The sequence below is a fragment of the Leptodactylus fuscus genome, chromosome 3, assembly GCF_031893055.1.
Source record: "Leptodactylus fuscus isolate aLepFus1 chromosome 3, aLepFus1.hap2, whole genome shotgun sequence".
In the NCBI taxonomy this organism is placed as follows: domain Eukaryota; kingdom Metazoa; phylum Chordata; class Amphibia; order Anura; family Leptodactylidae; genus Leptodactylus; species Leptodactylus fuscus.
The window spans coordinates 182653126-182675972 of NC_134267.1; the positions used below are offsets into that span (position 1 = coordinate 182653126).

At 42.1% G+C, this 22847-nt stretch overlaps 1 protein-coding gene across 1 annotated transcript; it reads right to left on the reverse strand.

Moving 5' to 3' along the window:
- Window positions 1–889: 889 nt before the first annotated feature.
- Window positions 890–18844, reverse strand: TM4SF18 (transmembrane 4 L six family member 18). The gene is made up of 5 exons (XM_075269566.1): window positions 18600–18844; window positions 11544–11639; window positions 9213–9355; window positions 7434–7614; window positions 890–907 (listed from the first exon to the last, which is right to left on the reverse strand). Exons 1-5 carry the CDS (start codon window positions 18774–18776, stop codon window positions 890–892), a joined length of 615 nt encoding a protein of 204 aa, XP_075125667.1. The 5' UTR covers window positions 18777–18844.
- Between the last annotated feature and the right edge of the window lie 4003 nt (window positions 18845–22847).

Here is a 22847-nt window from a genome sequence, read left to right on the forward strand (position 1 = left end):
TGGGGGAAGAAATCCCCTTCTTAGTGGATACAGGGGCTGCCATTTCTGTTGTTAAAGGATGCCACATACCTTATGAGCTGAGGACTGAACAGTGCCACTCAATGTGAAACTTAGAGGGCAAAATGTGAGGTGTTAACGGTGCTTGGTGCAAATATAAAATTTGATCCTAGTGGAGAGGTACAAGTGGAAACATCAGCTATTACCACTGATGAATTTTGTATGCTGGCTGTCTCATTGTCTGAGTCATTTCCTGTTTCTGTACTAACTAAGGAGGAATCCACCCAGCTTTCCCAAGTACCAGATAAATTCAAAATGAGTGTCAGGCCCCTCCCCCACCTCCTATTGTCCTCGGTATATCCACAGCAGAGGTATATAGTATATACAGTTTGGTAGATTTCAAATGGGGGAGAGGAAGGGGAGACAGCAGGTGGCTAAGTTGTCAGCTATAAGTGAGATTGTAACAATGTAACACCATTGGTATAATGTATGGACAATTATGAATATATGGTTTAATAATTTGTAACTGTATAGGGTAAGCTGTTTTTCGCAATGTCAGTGTTTGATCTTTAAAAGACTTGTGTAAGGTTATTGTGATGTGTTACAGTGGTAAAAATTTTGATTGGAATCTTGTCAAGGAAATTGAAAAAAAAAAAAAAAAGTCTGGCAGTCAGCCCTCAAGGTAAATCTCAGATATAGTGTAAGAGGTTCTAAACATCTGTGGTGATTATAAAGTGGGGTTTGCTATGAAAATATTCAAAAAGTTGCATGGTGTTCAAAGGAACATGGTTGGGCATACAAAAGGTTAATCTCAGTCAAATGTACTGACTATGTGTATGCAGGAATATATCCAAGTATATGATGGTTATGTTATATTGTTTGTCTGTTATTGTCATTTAAATTGTTGCATCTGGAAGAAAGGAAAAAAAAAAGATGATAGTGAAAAGTTTTGAATCCTTATAGCATGGGTATAGGAGATCACGCAGGGGGAACTGGCCACTCCCCTTTCGTCGCCTCCGCAATCCACTAGTTGGGGTTTTATCCCAAGTTGAAATTTTTGTGCAAGAGTTCAGGGAACAAAGAATATTCTGATTTTGTTTATGTGTCTATGTTCAATGGTTGTGTGTTAAACTTGTGTTGTAACTTTATATTGTGTTCTGTTATGTTGATTATGCTAATCACACCTTTCTTTGTCTCAGCAGTATATATATATCCACACCTATACTGTGTAAACATTCACTATCCGCCATTAAGGATTGGGTATCACTGTTCCACAATGGAATGCAGGAGGAGGGGTGTCGCCCTAGTGTTTCGACGCCATCTTTGATTTTAACACAGGACCCTCTCAAGACGTACACAGTATACTCTGCTCTGTTACATCCTGTGCTATTTTGTGATGAATCATGCTCCTATTAATCAGAATTGTTCCCCATTGTAGGATAACAGTTATGAAAATTTAAAAAGTTGTCTTAAGTTTTGAAATTTTAAAACAACGTGTGTGTGTGTGTGTGTGTGTGTGTGTGTGTGTGTGTGTATGCTGATTGATAAAAAGATGTAGCACAGATTATTTTTGTAATGATGTTTTGGTTTTAGGGAGTAAAAAGAGAGGAAAATTATTTTGTTTTATACTAGGTGAATCAGAAGCCACCTCTATATCTGCTGTGTGATGTTCTTTGTGTGTACTTCTGTTATGTGATCTGGAGACTGATGTGATCCTTTGTTCGGTGTTTCTGCCTTCTTTGCTAATGAGATTATATGAATGTGTCTCTGTTCCTTTAAGAAGTGTGCCCTGGAGCTTGCTGAATCCTGTAGTCCTACACACACACAGAAGTGTGGGGTGAGGGAGCGCAGCTATGTGTGGGCTGCGTAGCACCAGAAGACACTGCTAACAAGGGGTAATAAATCTTGCATTGAAAGCAAAGATGGGAATGGCTGGACAACTCCGACTGCAGTGTGTCTTATTTATGTCTTCTAATATAAGCTTTGCATTCTGCTCTGCACTACAAGTTGCTCCTAATCTATTATCAATAGTTTCAAGGGGGGGGGGGTAAGGAGAATAGAGACAACTTAAAATTAAACAATTTTTGCTGATTTGGTCATGAAAATGATATGAATCTATTGATAATTTTGAGTTCTTTTATTTTAGATGATTCTCGATTTGGGAATGATGGTGGATTCTGCATCAGATATGTCATGGTCACTGAATATGAGGTAAACCAAGGGTGAACCAAGCACAAAGTAGAACCATTATGGAACTGTATGGGTCTCAGCCCATGAAGCTGAACTAGAAGCCATCACTGAGACAGGGTACAAGGCCTGAGGGTAGGTGTTTGATATAGTGGGACTATGGTCCAATCTGGAGAGCGAGAGCTTTCTGTAGGGTTAATGTTAAGCTTAAAAGGATTTCCAGGCTGTTCAGGTAGTGATGGACCCTGCTGCTGCCCCCACACAGGTGGGTATAGTCAGAAGTCAAGGCACACACCAAGGCTGATATGAAAGAAAGTAGAGGTAACATGTGGGCAGACACTGCCACTAACCCAGCTGCAGAGGCCTAGGGGATATGCTTTACTGATAATTGGTCATTATACTAGGCCCAAACCCGTTTTAGCTCTCTTTTCAGGTTTTACAACACTGAGGCACCAAAATGGTCCAGGAGGAAAGAAGCTTTGGAAATAGCAAGGATCAAAAGAGGATGAATAACTCCTGGTGTCTGGTGGTAAGAGAGTATGTGCTGAGAGCATCGTCCCCACTGATGGCATAAGCAGATTATTATTATTAAGTGTACTGTTTAGTAGTAGCCATGTGTGACCTGGTGAGCGGAGGATGGGCAGCTGCAGGATTTAGCATCACTATAGTAAGATATGTGTGAGCCTGCATGACGTGTTAAACACAATATAGACCAAGAAGTGAAAAGTTTCTGTGAGCCATGCCTGGAGCCCTTGTACCTGTTCCAGAGATTGCAGGTTAACTATATGATATAATTATAACTTTAGTAACTACTAAAGGTGAGACGGTATAAGTACGTGCTTGTGTGTATAGTGATTTCTTTTCAGGATGGCCCGGGGCATATCTGGTGAAGAAAGCTATCATAAACAGGGCTGCAGATAGACGGCTACTAAAGAAGTAGTGTGTCACTTGTATTTGTATTTTCTGTAAGGTACCCTCCTGACAGGAGAATTGGTTTTAGCCCATAGCAAACTTACTTTGGGTCAGCCCCTAGGTTACAGTTGTATTATGGTGTACTGACTAACTATGTGATGTCTTGGCAAAAACATTTGACTAATGTATGGCTTTGAGTTTTCTCCTGCCTCTCAGATTTTAAGTTATTGGACGGGACCTATTCATTTGAGACAATGGATTGATGGTGATAAAGAGACACATGAGAAAAACCTTGGACCCAAGAGTTGATGGTCCTTCCAAGTGCTGCTGATAACCAGTGTTTCTATGAAACTTGAAGGAAAACCTAACTGTATCCATGCTTCACATTGCAAGGAAGAATCTACACAAAAAGCGATGAAGATTCTCCTGATGTTACTGTTACAGATGGTCCTGGCAATAACCCTGCATAGAACATTTGACAATGAATGGGGCAATAAGTTTCTTAAACATCATACGATCTTGAAGGAAGATTTGAATGTGTCAGATTGTAGGATATGTACTCATAGCCCCATATTAGCCTCAGTCATGTTATATATAACTGTTTTCATGACATAACAGGAAATGTTTGAAGTATGTAGTTAAGAAGATACCACCTTATATTTTAGGAATGATACATAGTATCAGCAAGTCGCAGTACTAATCTTATGTTTCTTTTGTTTGTTTAAGGACCTTAAGGACCAGGCCATTTTTTGGTTTCGCATTTTCGTTTTTCCCTCCTCACATTTCAAGAGCCATAACTTTTTCATTTTTCAGTTCACAGAGTCACATGATAGCTTATTGTTTGCGGGACAAATTGTACTTTGTAATGGCATCATTCAATATGCTGTGCAATGTACTGGGAAGCTGGAAAAAAATTCAGAATGAGGCGCAATTGGAGAAAAAATGCATTTGCGCCATTTTCTTATGGGTTTAATTTTTACAGCATTCACTGTTTGGTACAAATGACATGTTACCTGTGTTCTACGTGTCAGTACAAACGCGGTGATACCAAATTTATATAGTATTTGAAATTTTTTGATACTTTTAAAAAAATGATAAACTTTGCAAAATAGAAAAAAAAAATTGTGTCATCATGTTCTAACACCTGTAACTTTTTCATATTTCCATGTATGGAGCTGGTTGTGGTGTCTTTTTATGCGGGACAAGATGACGTTTCTATTGATACCATTTGGGGAAAGATCCGATGGTTTGATCACTTTTTATTCAATTTTTTATAGGAGGCAAAGTGTTGAAAAAAACACTTTTTGGCTGTTTTTATTTTTTTTGCCGCTACGCCGTTCGCAGTACGGGATAAATGTTTTAATATTCTAATAGTTCAGGCATTTTGGAGCGCAGGGATACCTAATATGTTTATGTTTAATGTTCTTTAATTACTTTTATAGCTGATCTAGGGAAAGGGGGGTGATTTGAACTTTTATATTTTTTTTATTTTTTTAATACTTTTAAAAACTTTTTTTTTTCTTCTGTTACATTTATGATCAGACCCCTTAGGTACCTTGAAACCTAGGGAGTCTGATCGCTCATACTATTCACTGCAATACTACAGTATTGCAGTGAATAGGAAAATCGCAGCACTTCTATTAGACGATGCCTCTGGCATCGTCTAATAGATCTAGTGCAGAGACAAGCCTGGATGCCTTCAATAGGCTTCTGGCTGTCATAGCAACCGATCACCGCCCTCTTGTGACGTTCAGGAGGGCGGCGATCGGCAAAACATGGCGGCGCCCATGCCGCTGGCGCCGTTTACACACTGCGGTCACGTTTGACCGCAGTGTGTAAAGGGTTAACAGCAGCGATCGGCTCGGGCACCGACCGCTGCTGTTAGTGGTAGGTCCTGGCTGTATTATACAGCCGGCATCTGCCGTGTATGGAGCGAGCTCAGCGTGTGAGCTCGCTCCATACATCCCCATGCGACCCATGACGTACAGTTACGTCAAGGGTCGCTAAGGGGTTAAACTAGTACAACACTTATGCAACTGGATGAAAATACAAAACTTGAGAGGCCAGACCCCTAATAAGGATTTTTTGAGATAAAGGTTGAAATGCAGAAAAACACATGTAGGGAATATGGGAAATCCGGCAGTGGACATTAGGTCACTGAAGTACTTACATGTTAATTTCTGTATTCAACCATCTCAAAATGGGGGAAATGTTAGAGTTAAGTCCTCCATCTTTGTATTTTGGCAGCCATCTTGTGCTCTTTCACATATAAACTGATTTTTCTGCTTAAGTCAAGGAGGCCCTTTGTTAGACTTTAAGGAATGTGATAATGAACGTTAATGCAGAGGTTGCTAATCCTTATCTCTCAAGGGCCTCATTTTGAGAAGATACAGCTGACTTTGTATATCTCTTACCTCCTTTACATGATGTATGGACACATAACCAACAAAAATATTAATCTTATGGTATCTGGGCACTCTGTCATATTTTATGGTATATGAAGGTCACTTAGAGTTTGTATAGACAGGATCTATGTAGCTTATTGTTAATTAAGTTGGAACATGTCATCTTATCTCTTTTGCCATGATATACACATATAGATAGTCTGGGATGTTAGCTCACACATAAGTATTTGAATCCTTCTTTGTTTCATGGGAAAGTCCATCCCAGTGTGGAAAATTATAATGAGCCTCAGCCAATAGCCATGTGCCAGGCTTGTCTTATATCTCTATAACCAATTATGTTGTACCTGATTAGAATAGCCAAGCCAGCTCTTTGTCTGTAATGTATTTAAACTACCTTTTTCTTATAATAAAGCAGAACTCTTTTGATACACTACCATCTTGTGTTTTCAATCAGTTCTCCAGGAAGATGGCTGCAGTCCATCTAGGCCTGTTAATTAATTATCTAATTTGGAACTCTGCAACATACTCTTATGAGGACACTTTAATGTCCCCAACAGTGGATATAAGGCTTTTCCTAAATACGTTGCTTTATCAAAACTGCTTTGTTTGGCTGCTATCTTACTTTATTCACTTCATTGTTTACATACATTTCTATGACCACAGGCCCCGAACCAGGGGCTTATCTGCTCAGTCTCCAAGTGACGTAGCTGCTTGCTCTAAGGGGGGGAGGGAGGGGCTGAGTGCTGGGAGCAGCTCTGAGCTGTGTATGTCTCTGCCACAGACAAGCAACGAAGCTCCTCAGATAGGGGAGGGGGAGGTGAGAGCTCCAGGATTTCTGAGCTCTTATCTCCTGCTCTTCCACTTACCAGTCGGTTTAATTGAATTTTAAAAGATAGAGAAACACCGAGCACACTTTATAGTGTAGATAGTCTATTCACCTTTTTAGATAATTGTAATGAATGTAACAGACCTGGTGGCCTCTCACCTGGTTTGGTTGTGACAGCGTTCACAACTCCGTACTAAGGTGTATATGATACCAGGTATGGGGAGAAGCACGTCTCAAAGGCACTGGTTGTGTCAACCAGGGAAACAGCAGAGGAATAGGGCAAGACGGCGCTCACAGGTCCAATAGATTTTATTAATAAGAAGAATTGAATTTGGCTGATAAGGGCTGAGATAAGGAGTCCAGTACCTCTGTATGTATTACAAACTGATTCAAATCCAGCTCTGGTACATCAGCTTCATACCGTGGTAATTCATTTACAACCAATCCCTCATTACTACCTGCAAACATAGCAGATAGCAGAGCAAGTGAAACCCCGCCCACCAATGTGCCGAGAAAACCAGGAAATGAAGAGAGCACGTAGCCTGCAGGTTGATGAACAAGCGTGATGGGAATATCCCTTTAACATCTTTGCCCAAGATTCCGCTGCAGAATCTGCCAAAAATCGACAGAAAGAAATGTCCTGCACAGAGGACTTTTCTTTCTGCCAGTTTCAGTATGAAAACAGTGTACATCCAACAGACCCCGTTATGGTCCATGGGGTCCGCCAGTGTCTGCGTGTCGAGGCTGTTTTAGCGATTTAGAGCTCCATCCTACAATTTAATAAAAAGTAATGACAAGTAAGTGTAATAAATAAAAGTAACCACAAGAGGGAGCAAACATACACCCACATACAGTGAATTGGCAGTATCATTTTTTGGTCTGTTTTATTTACTTTTTCCATTTACAAAGTCCAGTTGTTCCTTAACCTCTAGTTAAGCACGTAGGATTCTGAGTTTTAGTGACTTCATTTTTTCATATCTTATCATATGGTATCCGGCTGCAAAAGTAATACATTATTAATTATTTACTTTGCAATTTATGTATTTTTTAAACTACACAGTTGATACAGTTTATATGGCAGTGCTGGAAATTCAAAAAATTATTACCTGATCTAAAATTTTGTGTGTCCCGCAGAACAGGATTATCACATCATGAATGGCCTTACAGAAGCAAATTATCACCTGAAGTGCACTGAGGGCAATGAGAATGGAGAACAAAATGATGTTCCACTCCACAACATTGGCTGGTTCTAAACACTGAGACCAGGAGGAAGAGTCCACAAGATACCTGGAATAAATCCATGAATATATTAGTCACGGCAGAGCAACATGCAGTATATATTGTAGGTTACAAATAAAAGACAGGTGACTTTGGATTTTGCATTTTTTCATTTTGTTCTTTCTTTCCCATCTTACAATAAATATAATTTTTATTTTTCTATCAATATAGCTGTATTATATATTATATAGCTATATTATAGCTGCGAGGGTTTGATTTTGCAGGAGAAATTGTATTTTCTAACGGCACCATTCAATTTTCCATATAATGTATTGCAAAACGGAAAAAATATATTTGTTGGAAATATGGGAAAAACACAACTTTGAAGGATTTCGTTTTTTTAAGTTCTGTGGGTCAGTACAATTATGGTGATACTAAGCAAATGTCACAAGTGAGTTAATAGGGTTTACCACTAGGTTTACCACTTTTCCTCAGTCTATCCCCATTGTTCATCGGAACGCGGACCTAGTGGGGCATTGCCATTATTAAATATTATGAGGCTTCTGGCAATAGCCAAGCACTGTACACTGCTTCTCTTTAGCAGCCCCATAGATAAATGGAGTAGCAGGACATCATGACAATGAACTCCCGTTCTCATAATCTCTAAGAATTCCAGTGGTTGGAACCTCTTACTAATCTAAAACTTATCCACTATTCTGTGAATATACAGAATGCTGGGACATGGGCTGACTTTAGAATTTGCAATCTTGGGCTATAAACCCACGTTGCAGAAAAAAAGCTTTTATTTGCAGATTTTTCTGTGGATTTTTCAGCCAATTCCAGGAGTGGATTGAGCAGAAGGGTGAAGTATAAGTACGTCTTATATATTTCCCATTCCTTTTGTAGCCATTCTTGTCTTTGGCTCAAAAGCTGCACCAAAATCTACAACAACAAAAGCTGCGTTTCCGCAAGATAGGGCCTCAGCCTTATAGCTTTTTTTTTTTTACCTGAGCATGACCATGATCTTGGTGTTTTACAATAGACTGCAGGTAAGCACATGTTCCTATCATAGGATTATCATAATGCAAAAATGAATGTTACCCAAAGGGTTAAAGGGGATTTCTGAAGTAAATTAAAAAATGATCCAAAGAGGAAATAAAACTAGGGATGAGTGAAGCAATTCAAATACAACCACATTTGACCAAAATTTTACAAAAGTTTCGGGTTCTTTGCTGGTGTCCTCTTCAGGCCACTGGCTGATGTCACATGCCCTGGTGTCTGCCCTGGTGTCAACACTTATTATGATGTTGCACCCACGTGACCACTGAGGCCCATTGAGTGGACCTCAAGGAGAATGCCATGGAGGCAATTAGTTGAATCTCATAAGGTTTGCCCATCACAACAATAGACCTATTATTTTCCTGTTAAATCCCGCAACGGTCCCAATGTCACCACTGTGATGTTTCCTGCCACTATTTGTCTACTTGGCTGCAGTGATGTTGTCCCCATCTGTATAGGTGACAATTTCAGCCAATCCATGGCATCAGAGGTCTTGTGCTGTAACCCCTTTAGGCAGGTAAGTAATGGCTACAACCATGTCCTCATTTTGTTGAGTGTGGCAGTTGCTGCATTCTATACATGTTAATTTATTAGAAAATGACCAGTACCCCCCAGCTGTGTTGGCAAAGTGGTAACTCCATCCTGTATCCGTCCTGCAGTATGGGCCTTGCGATAATCCCAGGGATGAGATAATCAAGGAGTATCCAGAAAACAAGACTCCCAGCAGAGCAAACAATGCAGATCCCAGCCTCTGAAATACATGAAGATAAGAGATATAAAACTGGGAAAAATATCCTTCCTCATAAGAGATACTAATATACTTAGATACAATCATTTGGTAAAGAGCATTGAAAGTTCATATAGGATATTCAGATGAACTACTTTTATCACTTGTATATGACGTCATATCCTGTACACAAAGACCACTATTGTCTGACCTCACACCTAGCTAGTAAATAAATACAATCCTTATTGGAAAGGTTGATGATTTATTGCTATTATGTACATCCTGTAAAACACAAAGCTAGAAGAATTTAAAAAAATACAAAACACTATAACAATATGTAATACTCCTGTATCAGAGTCCTTGACAACAAAAAATCTAATAATAAAGTATTTCATCACAGGCAGGATGGTACCTGTGGGGGGCTAATAATATCTTATGAAAAATTGTGTATAGAGGTGGGGGCTGAGATTGTTCTATCTGTCCAGAGATGAGCAATTTGGAACTTGCCAGACTGGTTATGTAGATACTATGCTCTGTGTATTGAGCGGAGACAGATCGGCTGCGACCAGGTGTTATGTCAGTCCAGGTAGCTGCAACGGGGCTAAGGAATAGCAGTAGGGAATCTCGCCCTGCACTACTCCCACTAGCTATCCCGGTCCCTGCCTCACGGGTGTGGGTCGGCTGTACTCAGGCTAAGCCTGACCCCGACAGCTCCTCTCTCACTGATACCGTAGGCCTAGAGGGAAGTGGGAGAAGGAATGCCCTATAAGACCTCTAGGGACTGGAGACTAAAGGGGGTCACCCCTAACGAACAAGTGAAGCTGCTACTGACAGGGACTGACAAGGGTGTGCGCTGACTAACAACACAAGCAGCACACAGGAAAAATGAGGGAAAGGATTCCCCCAAACCAATATGGGAAGGAACCTTACACTAGGAAACAAACACAGGGAAACTGAGTAGAAATCAAAGGATAAGGCAATTCACTCACACAGTCAATTATACACAGAGGGAGGATTGGTGAACACAGAAGGGAAAACACACAAACCAACTCGTTCACCCAAACCTCCCAAAAACCAACCACGGAACTTCCTCTATCCAAGATAACCACCTACTCCTCCTGCTAAGGCCTAGCTCTGTAAAAGCGACACTCAGCACAGAACCATGGGAGGCATGGGTTTAAATACAGAGTAGAGACCACTCCTCCCAGGTGCAAATGGGAGGACAGACTAATCAACCAGGAAATAAAACTGCCTACCAGCAGTGCGCGCGTGCAAGTCAGAAGGTATGCACCAATACTCACGACAGGACAACCCCGCAGCGCCAGGATGCCACCCCAGACACTGCGCAGCCAAAAACTCCCCAGGTAAGAAAAATAGAAAGTAATGAACCTAAATACTCCTAACACCAGGGGCATTGTTAGGAAAGGATCAAAGACGAAAGACCCTTTTAAAGATAAAGGGACAAGAGAAGGGTAATTAAGCTAATTGTTTCCAACAAGGATGTCTATTGTCTTTAGAATACCATGAGATAGACATCTAGGGTGTGTATTTGAGACGTGCTGATGGCTGCCATTTTGTGAGACCATGCGGTCACCATGCGGCCACCACACCATGAGCTCACAGACTCCATTTTAGAGAGGCCATGTGTCTTCTACAACTCACACCCCCACTCAGCCCTCAGGGGTGTGTGACCTCTATCCAGTTTCTTATCCAATAGATATGCATCAGGGCTATTGTTACAAACTTCTCCACCAATAGATGTTATGCTAATTATACTAGGCAATCCTGTTTTGTCTATGCCATGTGATATATACTGTTGTTTTAGCCACCATTAAACAGAATCCATTTTGATACACCACCATCTGTGTCTTCGTGATTTGTTGCCCAAAATGGCTTCCCTGCCTAATTTCCTTGCTTAACCATTTAGTAGCTCCTCCCCTTTTTATACACCTCAACTATCATATCCTATCCTGCTACTCCATCTCCCTAATCATAGCACCCTGACCGGTAAATTAACCTATGCCTTCCCAGCCATGTCATGACCACGCTCCACCCAGCCTTCAGCCTAGCTCTGTTCTCCCATTTCAGTTATAGTACTGCACTACTACATATATACAGTATACGTTATCACATATCTAACAAGGATGCCAAAGGCATGAATCGTATAATTGTTATATAGAACATATAAGAGAAAATAACGATTTTTACTCACTGAGCAATGTATGTGATACACTTGGTTTCCACAACAGCAAGATGAACTGCATTTATAGAAATCTACCAGCAGCAGAATAATGGATAAGATTATAATCTGTAATGGGCACAAAGAAGGATAAAATTGTTATTTTAATAAAAGATTAATATTACATTACAGACAAGATGGTCTGCCATTTGTTTGTTCTTTGGAAAAAACATAAGACAGTGTACTAGTTAGCAAGACTATTCTCAAGCTTAAAGCGGTTGTGCAGGACTCAAAAACAAGGCTGTTTTCCTCTTCTCAGGAAATGACATCATGTCCATTGGTCACATGACAATGCCGCACTGATCGCCAGCATTAAGGCCGAAGCTGTCTGAGGTGCAAATTTGTTGAGGAGCATGGGCGCCGCCATTTTCTTGTAGATCACCAGCACTCGGAACGAGATACTGGCCTGGCAATCAGTTGGTATGACAGCCAGGAGCCTATTGAAGAATCCCAGGCTTGTCTCTCATTCACTTATGTTACGGGCTGCTCTTTGTATCCCATAATAGAAGTGCCAATAATGTGAAATGCATTGTAATACATTGCATTAGTGCTCAGAGACCTTGGGGTTCCAGACCCCATGGAGATTGCATAAATACGGTTAAAAAATTTTTCAATATTACAACCATACATTGAACATGTAGTAATGGATGCAAGTTCTACACAGGCGCTCTGCAAACTCCATTAGTGTTTACAGTACAGTGACATCAGTCACGCTCTTAGAAGTAATTTTCTCTTTTTTCTCCAACCAACTGGAACTGTTAGGTTAAGTTCACACGTGAGTTTTTTTGATCATTATTTGACGCGGAGGCTGCCTCAGATTCCGGTCCAAAAAACGGCTAGCCATGATGCAGGAAACAAATTTGTTTTCCTGCAGTGGATTTGTTTTCCTGCAGTGCACTGGCATCCAGTCGCAGCATTCCGCTCTGGATTAGGCCCAAATGAATGGGGACAGATGTCCGCAGCTGAATCAGCCAAGGAATCCGCCTGAAGAAAGGGCAGGTCGCCTCTTTTTTTTCCACGAGCGAGAACAAACCGCTTGCGGAAAAAGGAAATGACCAGTTCCTATTGATAATGTCTAGAGATGAGCGAACACTAAAATGTTCGAGGTTCGAAATTCGATTCGAACAGCCGCTCACTGTTCGAGTGTTCGAATGGGTTTCGAACCCCATTATAGTCTATGGGGAACATAAACTCGTTAAGGGGGAAACCCAAATTCGTGTCTGGAGGGTCACCAAGTCCACTATGACACCCCAGGAAATGATACCAACACCCTGGAATGACACTGGGACAGCAGGGGAAGCATGTCTGGGGGCATAAAAGTCACTTTATTTCATGGAAATCCCTGTCAGTTTGCGATTTTCGCAAGCTAACTTTTCCCCATAGAAATGCATTGGCCAGTGCTGATTGGCCAGAGTACGGAACTCGACCAATCAGCGCTGGCTCTGCTGGAGGAGGCGGAGTCTAAGATCGCTCCACACCAGTCTCCATTCAGGTCCGACCTTAGACTCCGCCTCCTCCGGCAGAGCCAGCGCTGATTGGCCGAAGGCTGGCCAATGCATTCCTATGCGAATGCAGAGACTTAGCAGTGCTGAGTCAGTTTTGCTCAACTACACATCTGATGCACACTCGGCACTGCTACATCAGATGTAGCAATCTGATGTAGCAGAGCCGAGGGTGCACTAGAACCCCTGTGCAAACTCAGTTCACGCTAATAGAATGCATTGGCCAGCGCTGATTGGCCAATGCATTCTATTAGCCCGATGAAGTAGAGCTGAATGTGTGTGTTAAGCACACACATTCAGCACTGCTTCATCACGCCAATACAATGCATTAGCCAGTGCTGATTGGCCAGAGTACGGAATTCGGCCAATCAGCGCTGGCTCTGCTGGAGGAGGCGGAGTCTAAGGTCGGACCTGAATGGAGACTGGTGTGGAGCGATCTTAGACTCCGCCTCCTCCAGCAGAGCCAGCGCTGATTGGCCGAATTCCGTACTCTGGCCAATCAGCACTGGCTAATGCATTGTATTGGCGTGATGAAGCAGTGCTGAATGTGTGTGCTTAGCACACACATTCAGCTCTACTTCATCGGGCTAATAGAATGCATTGGCCAATCAGCGCTGGCCAATGCATTCTATTAGCTTGATGAAGCAGAGTGTGCACAAGGGTTCAAGCGCACCCTCGGCTCTGATGTAGCAGAGCCGAGGGTGCACAAGGGTTCAAGTGCACCCTCGGCTCTCCTACATCAGAGCCGAGGGTGCGCTTGAACCCTTGTGCAGCCTCAGCTCTGCTACATCAGAGCCGAGGGTGCGCTTGAACCCTTGTGCACACTCTGCTTCATCAAGCTAATAGAATGCATTGGCCAGCGCTGATTGGCCAGAGTACGGAATTCGGCCAATCAGCGCTGGCCAATGCATCCCTATGGGAAAAAGTTTATCTCACAAAAATCACAATTACACACCCGATAGAGCCCCAAAAAGTTATTTTTAATAACATTCCCCCCTAAATAAAGGTTATCCCTAGCTATCCCTGCCTGTACAGCTATCCCTGTCTCATAGTCACAAAGTTCACATTCTCATATGACCCGGATTTGAAATCCACTATTCGTCTAAAATGGAGGTCACCTGATTTCGGCAGCCAATGACTTTTTCCAATTTTTTTCAATGCCCCCAGTGTCGTAGTTCCTGTCCCACCTCCCCTGCGCTGTTATTGGTGCAAAAAAGGCGCCAGGGAAGGTGGGAGGGGAATCGAATTTTGGCGCACTTTACCACGCGGTGTTCGATTCGATTCGAACATGGCGAACACCCTGATATCCGATCGAACATGTGTTCGATAGAACACTGTTCGCTCATCTCTAATAATGTCCCCTTACTAATCTTAAACAGTAAAAGTTTTCCCTTACCCCGATGCAGTGATAATACAGTGCCTTGTGAAAGTATTCGGCCCCCTTGAACTTTTCAACCTCTTGCCACATTTCAGGCTTCAAACATAAAGATATAAAATTTTAATTTTGGGGGGGAAGAATGAACAAGTGGGACACAATTGTGAAGTGTAATGAAATTTATTGGATATTTTAAACTTTTTTTAACAAAAAAAAAAAAAAAAAAAATTGAGCGTGCAAAATTATTCGGCCCACTTGTGTTAATACTTTGTAGCGCCAAGTTTTGCTGCGATTACAGCTGCAAGTTGCTTGGGGTATGTCTCTATTAGAGATGAGCGAGTACTGTTCGGATCAGCCGATCCGAACAGCACGCACGCATTGAAATGAATGGAAGCACCTGGTACTTCCGCTTTGACGCCGGCCAGCCGCTTAACCCCCCGCGTGCCGGCTACGTCCATTCATTTCAATGCGTGCGTGATGTTCGGATCGGCTGATCCGAACAGTACTCGCTCATCTCTAGTCTCTATCAGTTTTGCACATCAAGAGACTGAAATTCTTGCCCATTCTTCCTTGCAAAACAGCAGGAGCTCAGTGAGGTTGGATGGAGAGCGTTTGTGAACAGCAGTTTTCAGCTCTTTCCACAGACTCTCGATTGGATTCAGGTCTGGACTGTGACTTGGCCATTCTAACACCTGGATACGTTAATTTGTGAACCATTCCGTTGTAGATTTTGCTTTATGTTTTGGATCATTGTTTTGTTGGAAGATAAATCTGCGTCCCAGTCTCAGGTCTTTTGCAGACTCCAACAGGTTTTCTTCCAGAATGATCCTGTATTTGTCTCCATCCATCTTCCCATCAATTTTAATCTTCCCTGTCCCTGCTGAAGAAAAGCAGACCCAAACCATGATGCTGCCACCACCATGTTTGGCAGAGGGGATGGTGTGTTCAGGGTGATAAGCTGTATTGCTTTTACTGAAAACATATTTTTTGGTTTCATCTGACCAGAGTACCTTCTTCCACATGTTTGGTGTCTCCAAGGTGGCTTGTGGCAAACTTTAAATGAGACTTTTTATGGATATCTTTTAGACATGGCTTTCTTCTTGCCACTCTTCCAGAAAGGCCAGATTTGTGCAGTGTATGACTAATTGTTGTCCTATGGACAGACTCTCCCACCTCAGCTCAGATCTCTGCAGTTCATCCAGAATGATCATGGGCCTCTTGGCTGCATCTCTGATCAGTCTTCTCCTTGTTTGAGATGAAAGTTTAGAGGGACGGCCAGGTCTTGGTAGATTTGCAGTGGTCTGATACTCCTTCCATTTCAATATGATTGTGCTCCTTGGCTTGGGAAATCTTTTTGTATCCAAATCCGGCTTTAAACGATGTGTTCCTTGGTCTTCATGATGCTCTCTGCTCTTTAAACAGAACCCTGAGACTATCACAGATCAGGTGCATTTATACGGAGACTTGGTTACACACCGGTGGGTTCTATTTATCATCAACAGTCATTTAGAACAACATTGGATCATTCAGAGATCCTCACCGAACTGAACGGAGTGAGTTTGCTGCACTGAAAGTAAAGGGGCTGAATAATTTTGCACGACCCACTTTTCAGTTTTTTATTTGTTAAAAAAGTTTAAAATTAGAGATGAGCGAGTAGTATTCGATCGAGTAGGTATTTTGATTGAATACTACGGTATTCGAAATACTCGTACTCGATTGAGTACCACTCGCTATTCAAATGGAAAAGTTTGATGCAGAACCAGCATTGATTGGCCGAATGCTATACAGTCGGCCAATCAACGCTGGTTCTTCTCCTACCTTTAGAAGTCTTCTCCATGCAGCTTCCCCGCAGCGTCTTCCGGCTCTGAATTCACTCTGCCAGGCATCAGGCCTGGGCAGAGCCGACTGCGCATGCCTGCGCTACAAGAAAATGGCCGCTTTGACTGTAAGCGGCCATTTTCTTGTAGTTCGGGCATGTGCAGTTGGCTCTGCCCAGGCCCGATGCCTGGCAGAGTGAATTCAGAGCCGGAAGATGCCGCGGGGACGCTGCACAGAGAAGACTTCTTGGAGGATCCAGCCCGACCATCACTCGTGGACTTGGTAAGTGTAATTTGATCGAACGTTGCCTACCCCTGAAACGAGCATTTTCCCTCCATAGACTATAATAGGATTCGATATAATAGTAGTCGAATATTGAGCAGCTACTCGAAACGAATATCGAACATTTTACTGTTCGCTCATCTCTATTTAAAATATCCAATAAATTTCGTTCCACTTCATAATTGTGTCGCATTTGTTGTTGATTCTTCCCCCCAAAATTTAAATTTGATATCTTTATGTTTGAAGCCTGAAATGTGGCAAAAGGTTGAAAAGTTCAAGGGGGCTGAATACTTTTGCAAGGCACTGTACCTGTTAGGAGTAGGGCCGGAAGCCTCTGCATCGCTGTGTAGAGGCTGCCGGTCCTCTCTTTGTGACTGCTCCCAGTCCTCTACTTCTGGGTCTTAGGCGGGGGCTCAGAACCTCCGTGGTGGTGTGCGGGGCTTGCTGGTCCCCGCCTGAGCCAGACATGGAACTTCTGGGGCTGGGAGTCAGACAGCGGGCCGGGGCCTATTTAAATATGGTATAAAAGTAAGTAATTCAGCGTAAACTTTATAGCAATAGCTTTAATCCAGTGTTCAAGAGCTGATATTTCTGACCTTTTCCTAGGGTCAAGAATGAATGTTATCCAGTATCACACAATTAGTCCAATGTGTCCAGGCTTCTTCTGAATCAATAACTTTAGCAGTAGGGACAATTCTACCTTAACAATATATACTACAAAGAAAAAAATAATTCCATATGTGTGAAAAAAAAATTTCATTGTAAAACACCCACACACTGCATTTTGTTTTTGTACTCTTGGCTTATAAACTGAGAGCATTCCTGACATTCACAACAAATACAAAAGGAAATGGTGACTTAATATCCTTGTTTTTCTTGGTCCATTTCTATAATAGAACCTTATTTACATACCAGCTTTACACTTTATTACTCCTATAAGGGATCTTAAGAAATGGGTCTGTCGTGGAGATTGCTTAAACTTAACAGGGAGCTACAGAGCAAGGCCAACTGGCTGCAATGATGTTTATTATGAGACATTTTCTTAAAATCTGCCTAATGAAACTAATAAAATTGTAGACCTCATAAGGCAATACTTACTACAAAAGTGTCCACAACCCAAGCAACAAAGAATATGCTGCTGGTATATCTTCTCCTAGGGCCTATTGACAGTGTCATTTCTTGTTTCTTGTCCAACCCATCTTGCCTACTTTAAATTGGAGGTTGGGGTATTTTGACAGTAAAATAATATTGCTTCAAATTGTCTTAAAAAATATCAGACAGCCGTAAAAAGCAACAAATAAAAAAAAAATTAATATGTTGTGAACAAAGCTAAATACAATGTCATCAGCCGACTTGTCTAGATTCTCTGGTTAGCAATTGCTATCTGCTATAACTGTCAGGTGGTAGTTTTGAGGGCAATGTACCCCCCGGTTAACGTCAGGCTTGTGCATTTTTGTAATTCATAGCCAGTAATACCCTTTATGGCATATTCTTGACATAGGTGTTCCCAAACCCTTCTCATGCCTCCATATTACACCTGCACACACCCACATAATACATATACATACCACATTCTATACCCACAAAGCATTACAGGTATGGGAGGAGTTTCTTTCAAAATAGAGACACTGACGCCTCCAAATGATCAATGAGAACATATCCTAGTCAAGGCAACCAGGGTTGTACATAGCAAAACCAAGCCTTCATATGGTATGATTAGATATGAGCAAGTAGTATTCGATTGAATACCTCGCCGCCATAGGAATGCATGTAAGCGGCCAAACACCAAGGGGTTAAGCGCATGGAATATTCGATGCGCTTAACCACTTGGTGTTCGGCCACTTACATGCATTCCTATGGCGGCGAGGTATTCGATCGAATACTACTCGTTCATCTCTAGGTATGATACATCCATGAAACTTATTACTACAGATATTAAGAGATGTGAAGAAGTAGGGTATTTAATTTGGTATGAAACGTAGAATCATATGATTTCAGAATCAATACAGATTGACAGATATATTTGAATCTCACAATATAATAAAAACTTACCATAATTCCCCCAAAGCAGATCCCTTGGAAGTACCAGACATAATTTGTGAGCTGACTGTTGGCGGCATAAGTGGTATCTCCATTTGGAAAGTATAGCAGGATATTCACAACAATACTCCATACAGCCAGAGGGATAAGAGTAAGAATGAAATATTCTGAGCAATTCTTAAGAAACATCTTTAAACAGAAACTAACTACTAAAATAACCTAGGCTCATGTATACAGTTGCTATGGTGCCTGCAAGAGGTTCAATGTGTGGACAAAGCAGCAGCTGAACGGGCCGGTTGCTGGGATATCAGCAAACAATACACACAGTTGTTGAATTGCAAGCAAAAAAGCAGACACTTAAAGAGGACCTTTCACCATATCTGGGCACAGGCAGTTCTATATACTGCCAGAAAGCTGACAGTGCGCTGAATTCAGCGCACTGTCGGCTTTCCCGATCTGTGCCCGGTGTAAAGAGCTTACGGTGCCGGTGCCGTAGTGCTCTATGGTCAGAAGGGCGTTTCTGACCATTAGCCAGAGACGTCCTTCTGCCTCGCGGCGCCAATCGCGCTGTGCTGTGGAGCCGGGAGGAACGCCCCCTCCCTCTGCTCACACAGCTCGTCCGTAGACGAGCATTAGCAGGAGAGGGAGGGGGAGTTCCTCCCGGCTCCACAGCACAGCGTGATTGGCGCCGCGAGGCAGAAGGACGTCTCTGGCTAATGGTCAGAAACGCCCTTCTGACTGTAAAGCGCTACGGTACCGGTACCGATAGCGCTTTACACCGGGCACGGATCGGGAAAGCCGACAGTGCGCTGAATTCAGCGCACTGTCAGCTTTCTGGCAGTATATAACACTGCATGTGGCCAGATATGGTGAAAGGTCCTCTTTAACTGACAGGATTATTCTAGGAGGGGTGTGGGGCTGAAGACAGTCAGATTGGTAGATTAAAACTGTATCAGGTTGGGGCCACACGTTGGGAAAAGGCTACCTTTTACAGTTCCTGCAAAGTGGATGGGATTGTGGCTAATCCCATCCACTCATTGCAGAAAAAAATCTGCAGTGGATATGGTACGATTTCAAAAACACTTGCATTTATGCAAATCGCAGCATTTCTATTATACCTAAGGAAAAGGCTGGCATTTTCTGTATAGAAATAATAAAAGCAAAAAAACGCTGAAAAAAAAGCCCCTTGTTTTCCACTGCAATCTTTTCTGCAGCATTGTTTGGCTGTGACTCACCACATGGGGCCTTAGCCTTAAAAACAATGTATACAGTATTAAAAGGGGTTGTCTGCAAGAATCTATAGAGTATTAAAAGGAGAATTCAGCTAGGTAAAACATTTTATGGCATGTATGACATAGACTTCTCCATAAGCCTTAAAAAATGCCAGGAAAAAATGTCAAATTGACACAAATTTTTTTAAAAAAGCAAGGGTTTACATGCACTTTACATTTTATTATAGACTTACGTTAAAAAAAAAATAAAAAAATAAAAAAAAAAAAGCCAAATGAAGTCACTGTGGGGAATTGCTAAATTGGTCACACTGGTTTGTGGTACAAAGTGGCACATCTTTGGTGCATGGCCAGTTGCACAAAAAATGAGCCACATTGTCCACTTTCCATTTTGCTTGCAGGGTGGGGATCAAAGTGAGTCAAGGCAAAAACATGTCGACCCAACAGATTTCTTGAACGACTTGCATGAGCTATACTTGAAATTTAATTCTGCTACATGGGACCTCATATTTCATGTCCCCTAAAATGTCACAATATTTACAATGCTGCAAAGCTGACAGTACTCTGAATTCAGTGCTCTGTTATTTTTGCAGGTATGTGCCCCAGTGCCAGAAATATCAGTGCTATTAGTTACAGCTACTGATATCACTAAATTGTCAGAGGATTTCCCTATAAATTACAAGTCTATAGATGTCAGAGGACGAGAGCCCTGACCCTCTAACAGTGCATGGATATTGGTAGCCGAAACTAATGGCACCAATATCTCTGGCACAGGGACACATATCTGCGCCGTCAGTCTTACCTGCAGTATATAATATGTCACATTATCTTAATAAATTCCCCAATGAGTAAAACTGGCCAAGCCCTAACTATACTTATTAGAATGAAGTCAATCAGTGTTGCCAACTTCTCTGGGATTGCCAAACAATGTACTTTGCATTAGTGCGGCATAACTTCTGTACAAGGATCAAGGATGTTGGCTTTGACCAGTCTCTTGTTTGTGTAAGAGGTAAGCGCTCTTAGAAGTGTCTTCCACTGGCTTATCATATTAAGCCAAGTATCGATACCTTATCATTGTATTCAGCAATTCACACCTTGAATTATGTAAGCATTTCTACAGTCCATATGAATGTGGAATATTCAGCAGAAAATTACCTTTGGAGTCCTAAAATGTATCAACTATCACAATATGATGGAAGACTGCATTATCCCATTATCCGGGAGGGTCTATGCATGTCACTGAACAGGCTCCTCAGCATAGGCTAACATTATCCCAAATCATACACAGCACTGGTAAACCTCAGCCATCTTCACACAGTCTGCACCAGACCAACACATCACTAATGCACAACATAGTATGACCAGCTGTATCACACAGTGTAAGAGGTTGCTTACATCACCAAGGTCAGCGTTGGGAGGTGTGTGTGTGTGTGAACTGAGACTATGTACACCTTAACTACAAGTGTATTATAAACATTATAAACATCTATGTTACAGCAGGGTGCTATAAAGTCCCAGTTCTGACATAATGGACTATGTGATGCAATGCATCGCACCCCCTGTGATGGATCTGCTCTGGAATCCACAAGCAGGCAGAGAGGCTTCAGGACTCAGTCGGGGAGCGAGGTTAGATGAGTAAAAGCTTTATTATTTTATGAGAAACAAAAGGGCGCCATTACTAAAAAAAAGTGGGGCACATATTTATCATAATTCCTTTTTATCCATACCCCTTTATATAATAGTTCCCCTATTATACTGTGAATTCCACACTTTTGTGGTCTTTCTCTGTCCTGTGCTTTATTTATGGCACAGCATAGAGAGCCTTTCCATGCTGTATTTATGGCTAAAAAAGGGGCAAAAAACTCCTGTCAGGTTAAACAGCATTAAAAAGGGGCAATTACGCCTTTTATACAAAAAGGTGCAAAGTGTAAAAACTTAATACGGCTCATCTAAATGAACTAACACATGTGCTCAACACATATCAAGGAACTGAGCCTATTTCATAACTATCCACTATAGAAATAAGTGCAAAAAAAGGTACAACTGTGCAAAATTTTGAAAGAAAAGGTACAATCGATAAATAACACACATTGACTTTAAGGGGGAGTTCACACAGAGTAACGTGCCGCGTGATGTGGCACGTATACGCCATGTGAGACTTTGTGGGCCGAATACGCTCCCATTGATTCCTGCAAAATAGCGCCGCGTATACGATCCCGGCTCCCATTGAAATCAATGGGAGCGTATACGGCCCGCAAAGTCTCACACGGCGTATACGTGCCACATCACACGGCACGTTACTCCGTGTGAACTTACCCTAATAGAAACACAGAGCCACAGGGCGTCTGTTCTTCATGGTTTTCAATTCTGAACTTTATTATTTTTATTTTATGGGGTAAAAAATAAAATCTGTTAGCCATGCCCTTGTATAAACCATAAAAAGTCACTCCTACCAGTTGCTTGAGTATCACCCTGTGTAGAGGCCCTCCCAGGACGACATCCCTACGTTCTACAGCTGGATATTTACAAAATCTGATCATCGTCTATACTGAGGAGGATATTGCTTTGCACCTTCCGATCCTTCTCTATCCAGTCCTCTGGCAGTGGGTCAGTTATAATAGTCTTCTGTGTATATTCCCCTGTACCTCCCCTTGTTACTAACATGAGTTTCCAAGACTAGTACTTGTGCCTCCCCAGGACTGGCGCTGTGAACTAGACAGGATTGCTACTGGCCATTGTATTCCGAATGTACTGTCCTTTTGGGACCATAACCTGTTAGGGGTCGTTCTCATCTGCGCCCGGTCTCCGTTCTGCAGGTTTCTGTTTCCTGCACAAAACTGAGCAGGAGACGGAAACCTGTAGGACTCTTTCATACCCATTCATTTGAATGGGTTTGAAAGATGTCCGGCCGTGAGCGCCGGTGAGCGTTTTATGCTCTCCGCTGCGAAACCGTTTTTTTTTCAAATCGGACACAGAGTCGGACATGCAGTACTCTGTGTCCGATTTAATAAAACCGGTTTTGCGGCAGAGA

What these genes read in the sequence shown, in the direction of transcription:
- TM4SF18 (XM_075269566.1), bottom strand. Translation starts at nt 18,776, where the DNA reads ATGTTTCTTAAGAATTGCTCAGAATATTTCATTCTTACTCTTATCCCT. An exon ending in TCTGCTTTGGGGGAATTATG is followed by an intron (nt 11,640 to 18,599) that starts GTAAGTTTTTAT and finishes TGCCCATTACAG; the next exon opens with ATTATAATCTTATCCATTAT. An exon ending in TTTGCCAACACAGCTGGGGG is followed by an intron (nt 7,615 to 9,212) that starts GTACTGGTCATT and finishes GATTTATTCCAG; the next exon opens with GTATCTTGTGGACTCTTCCT.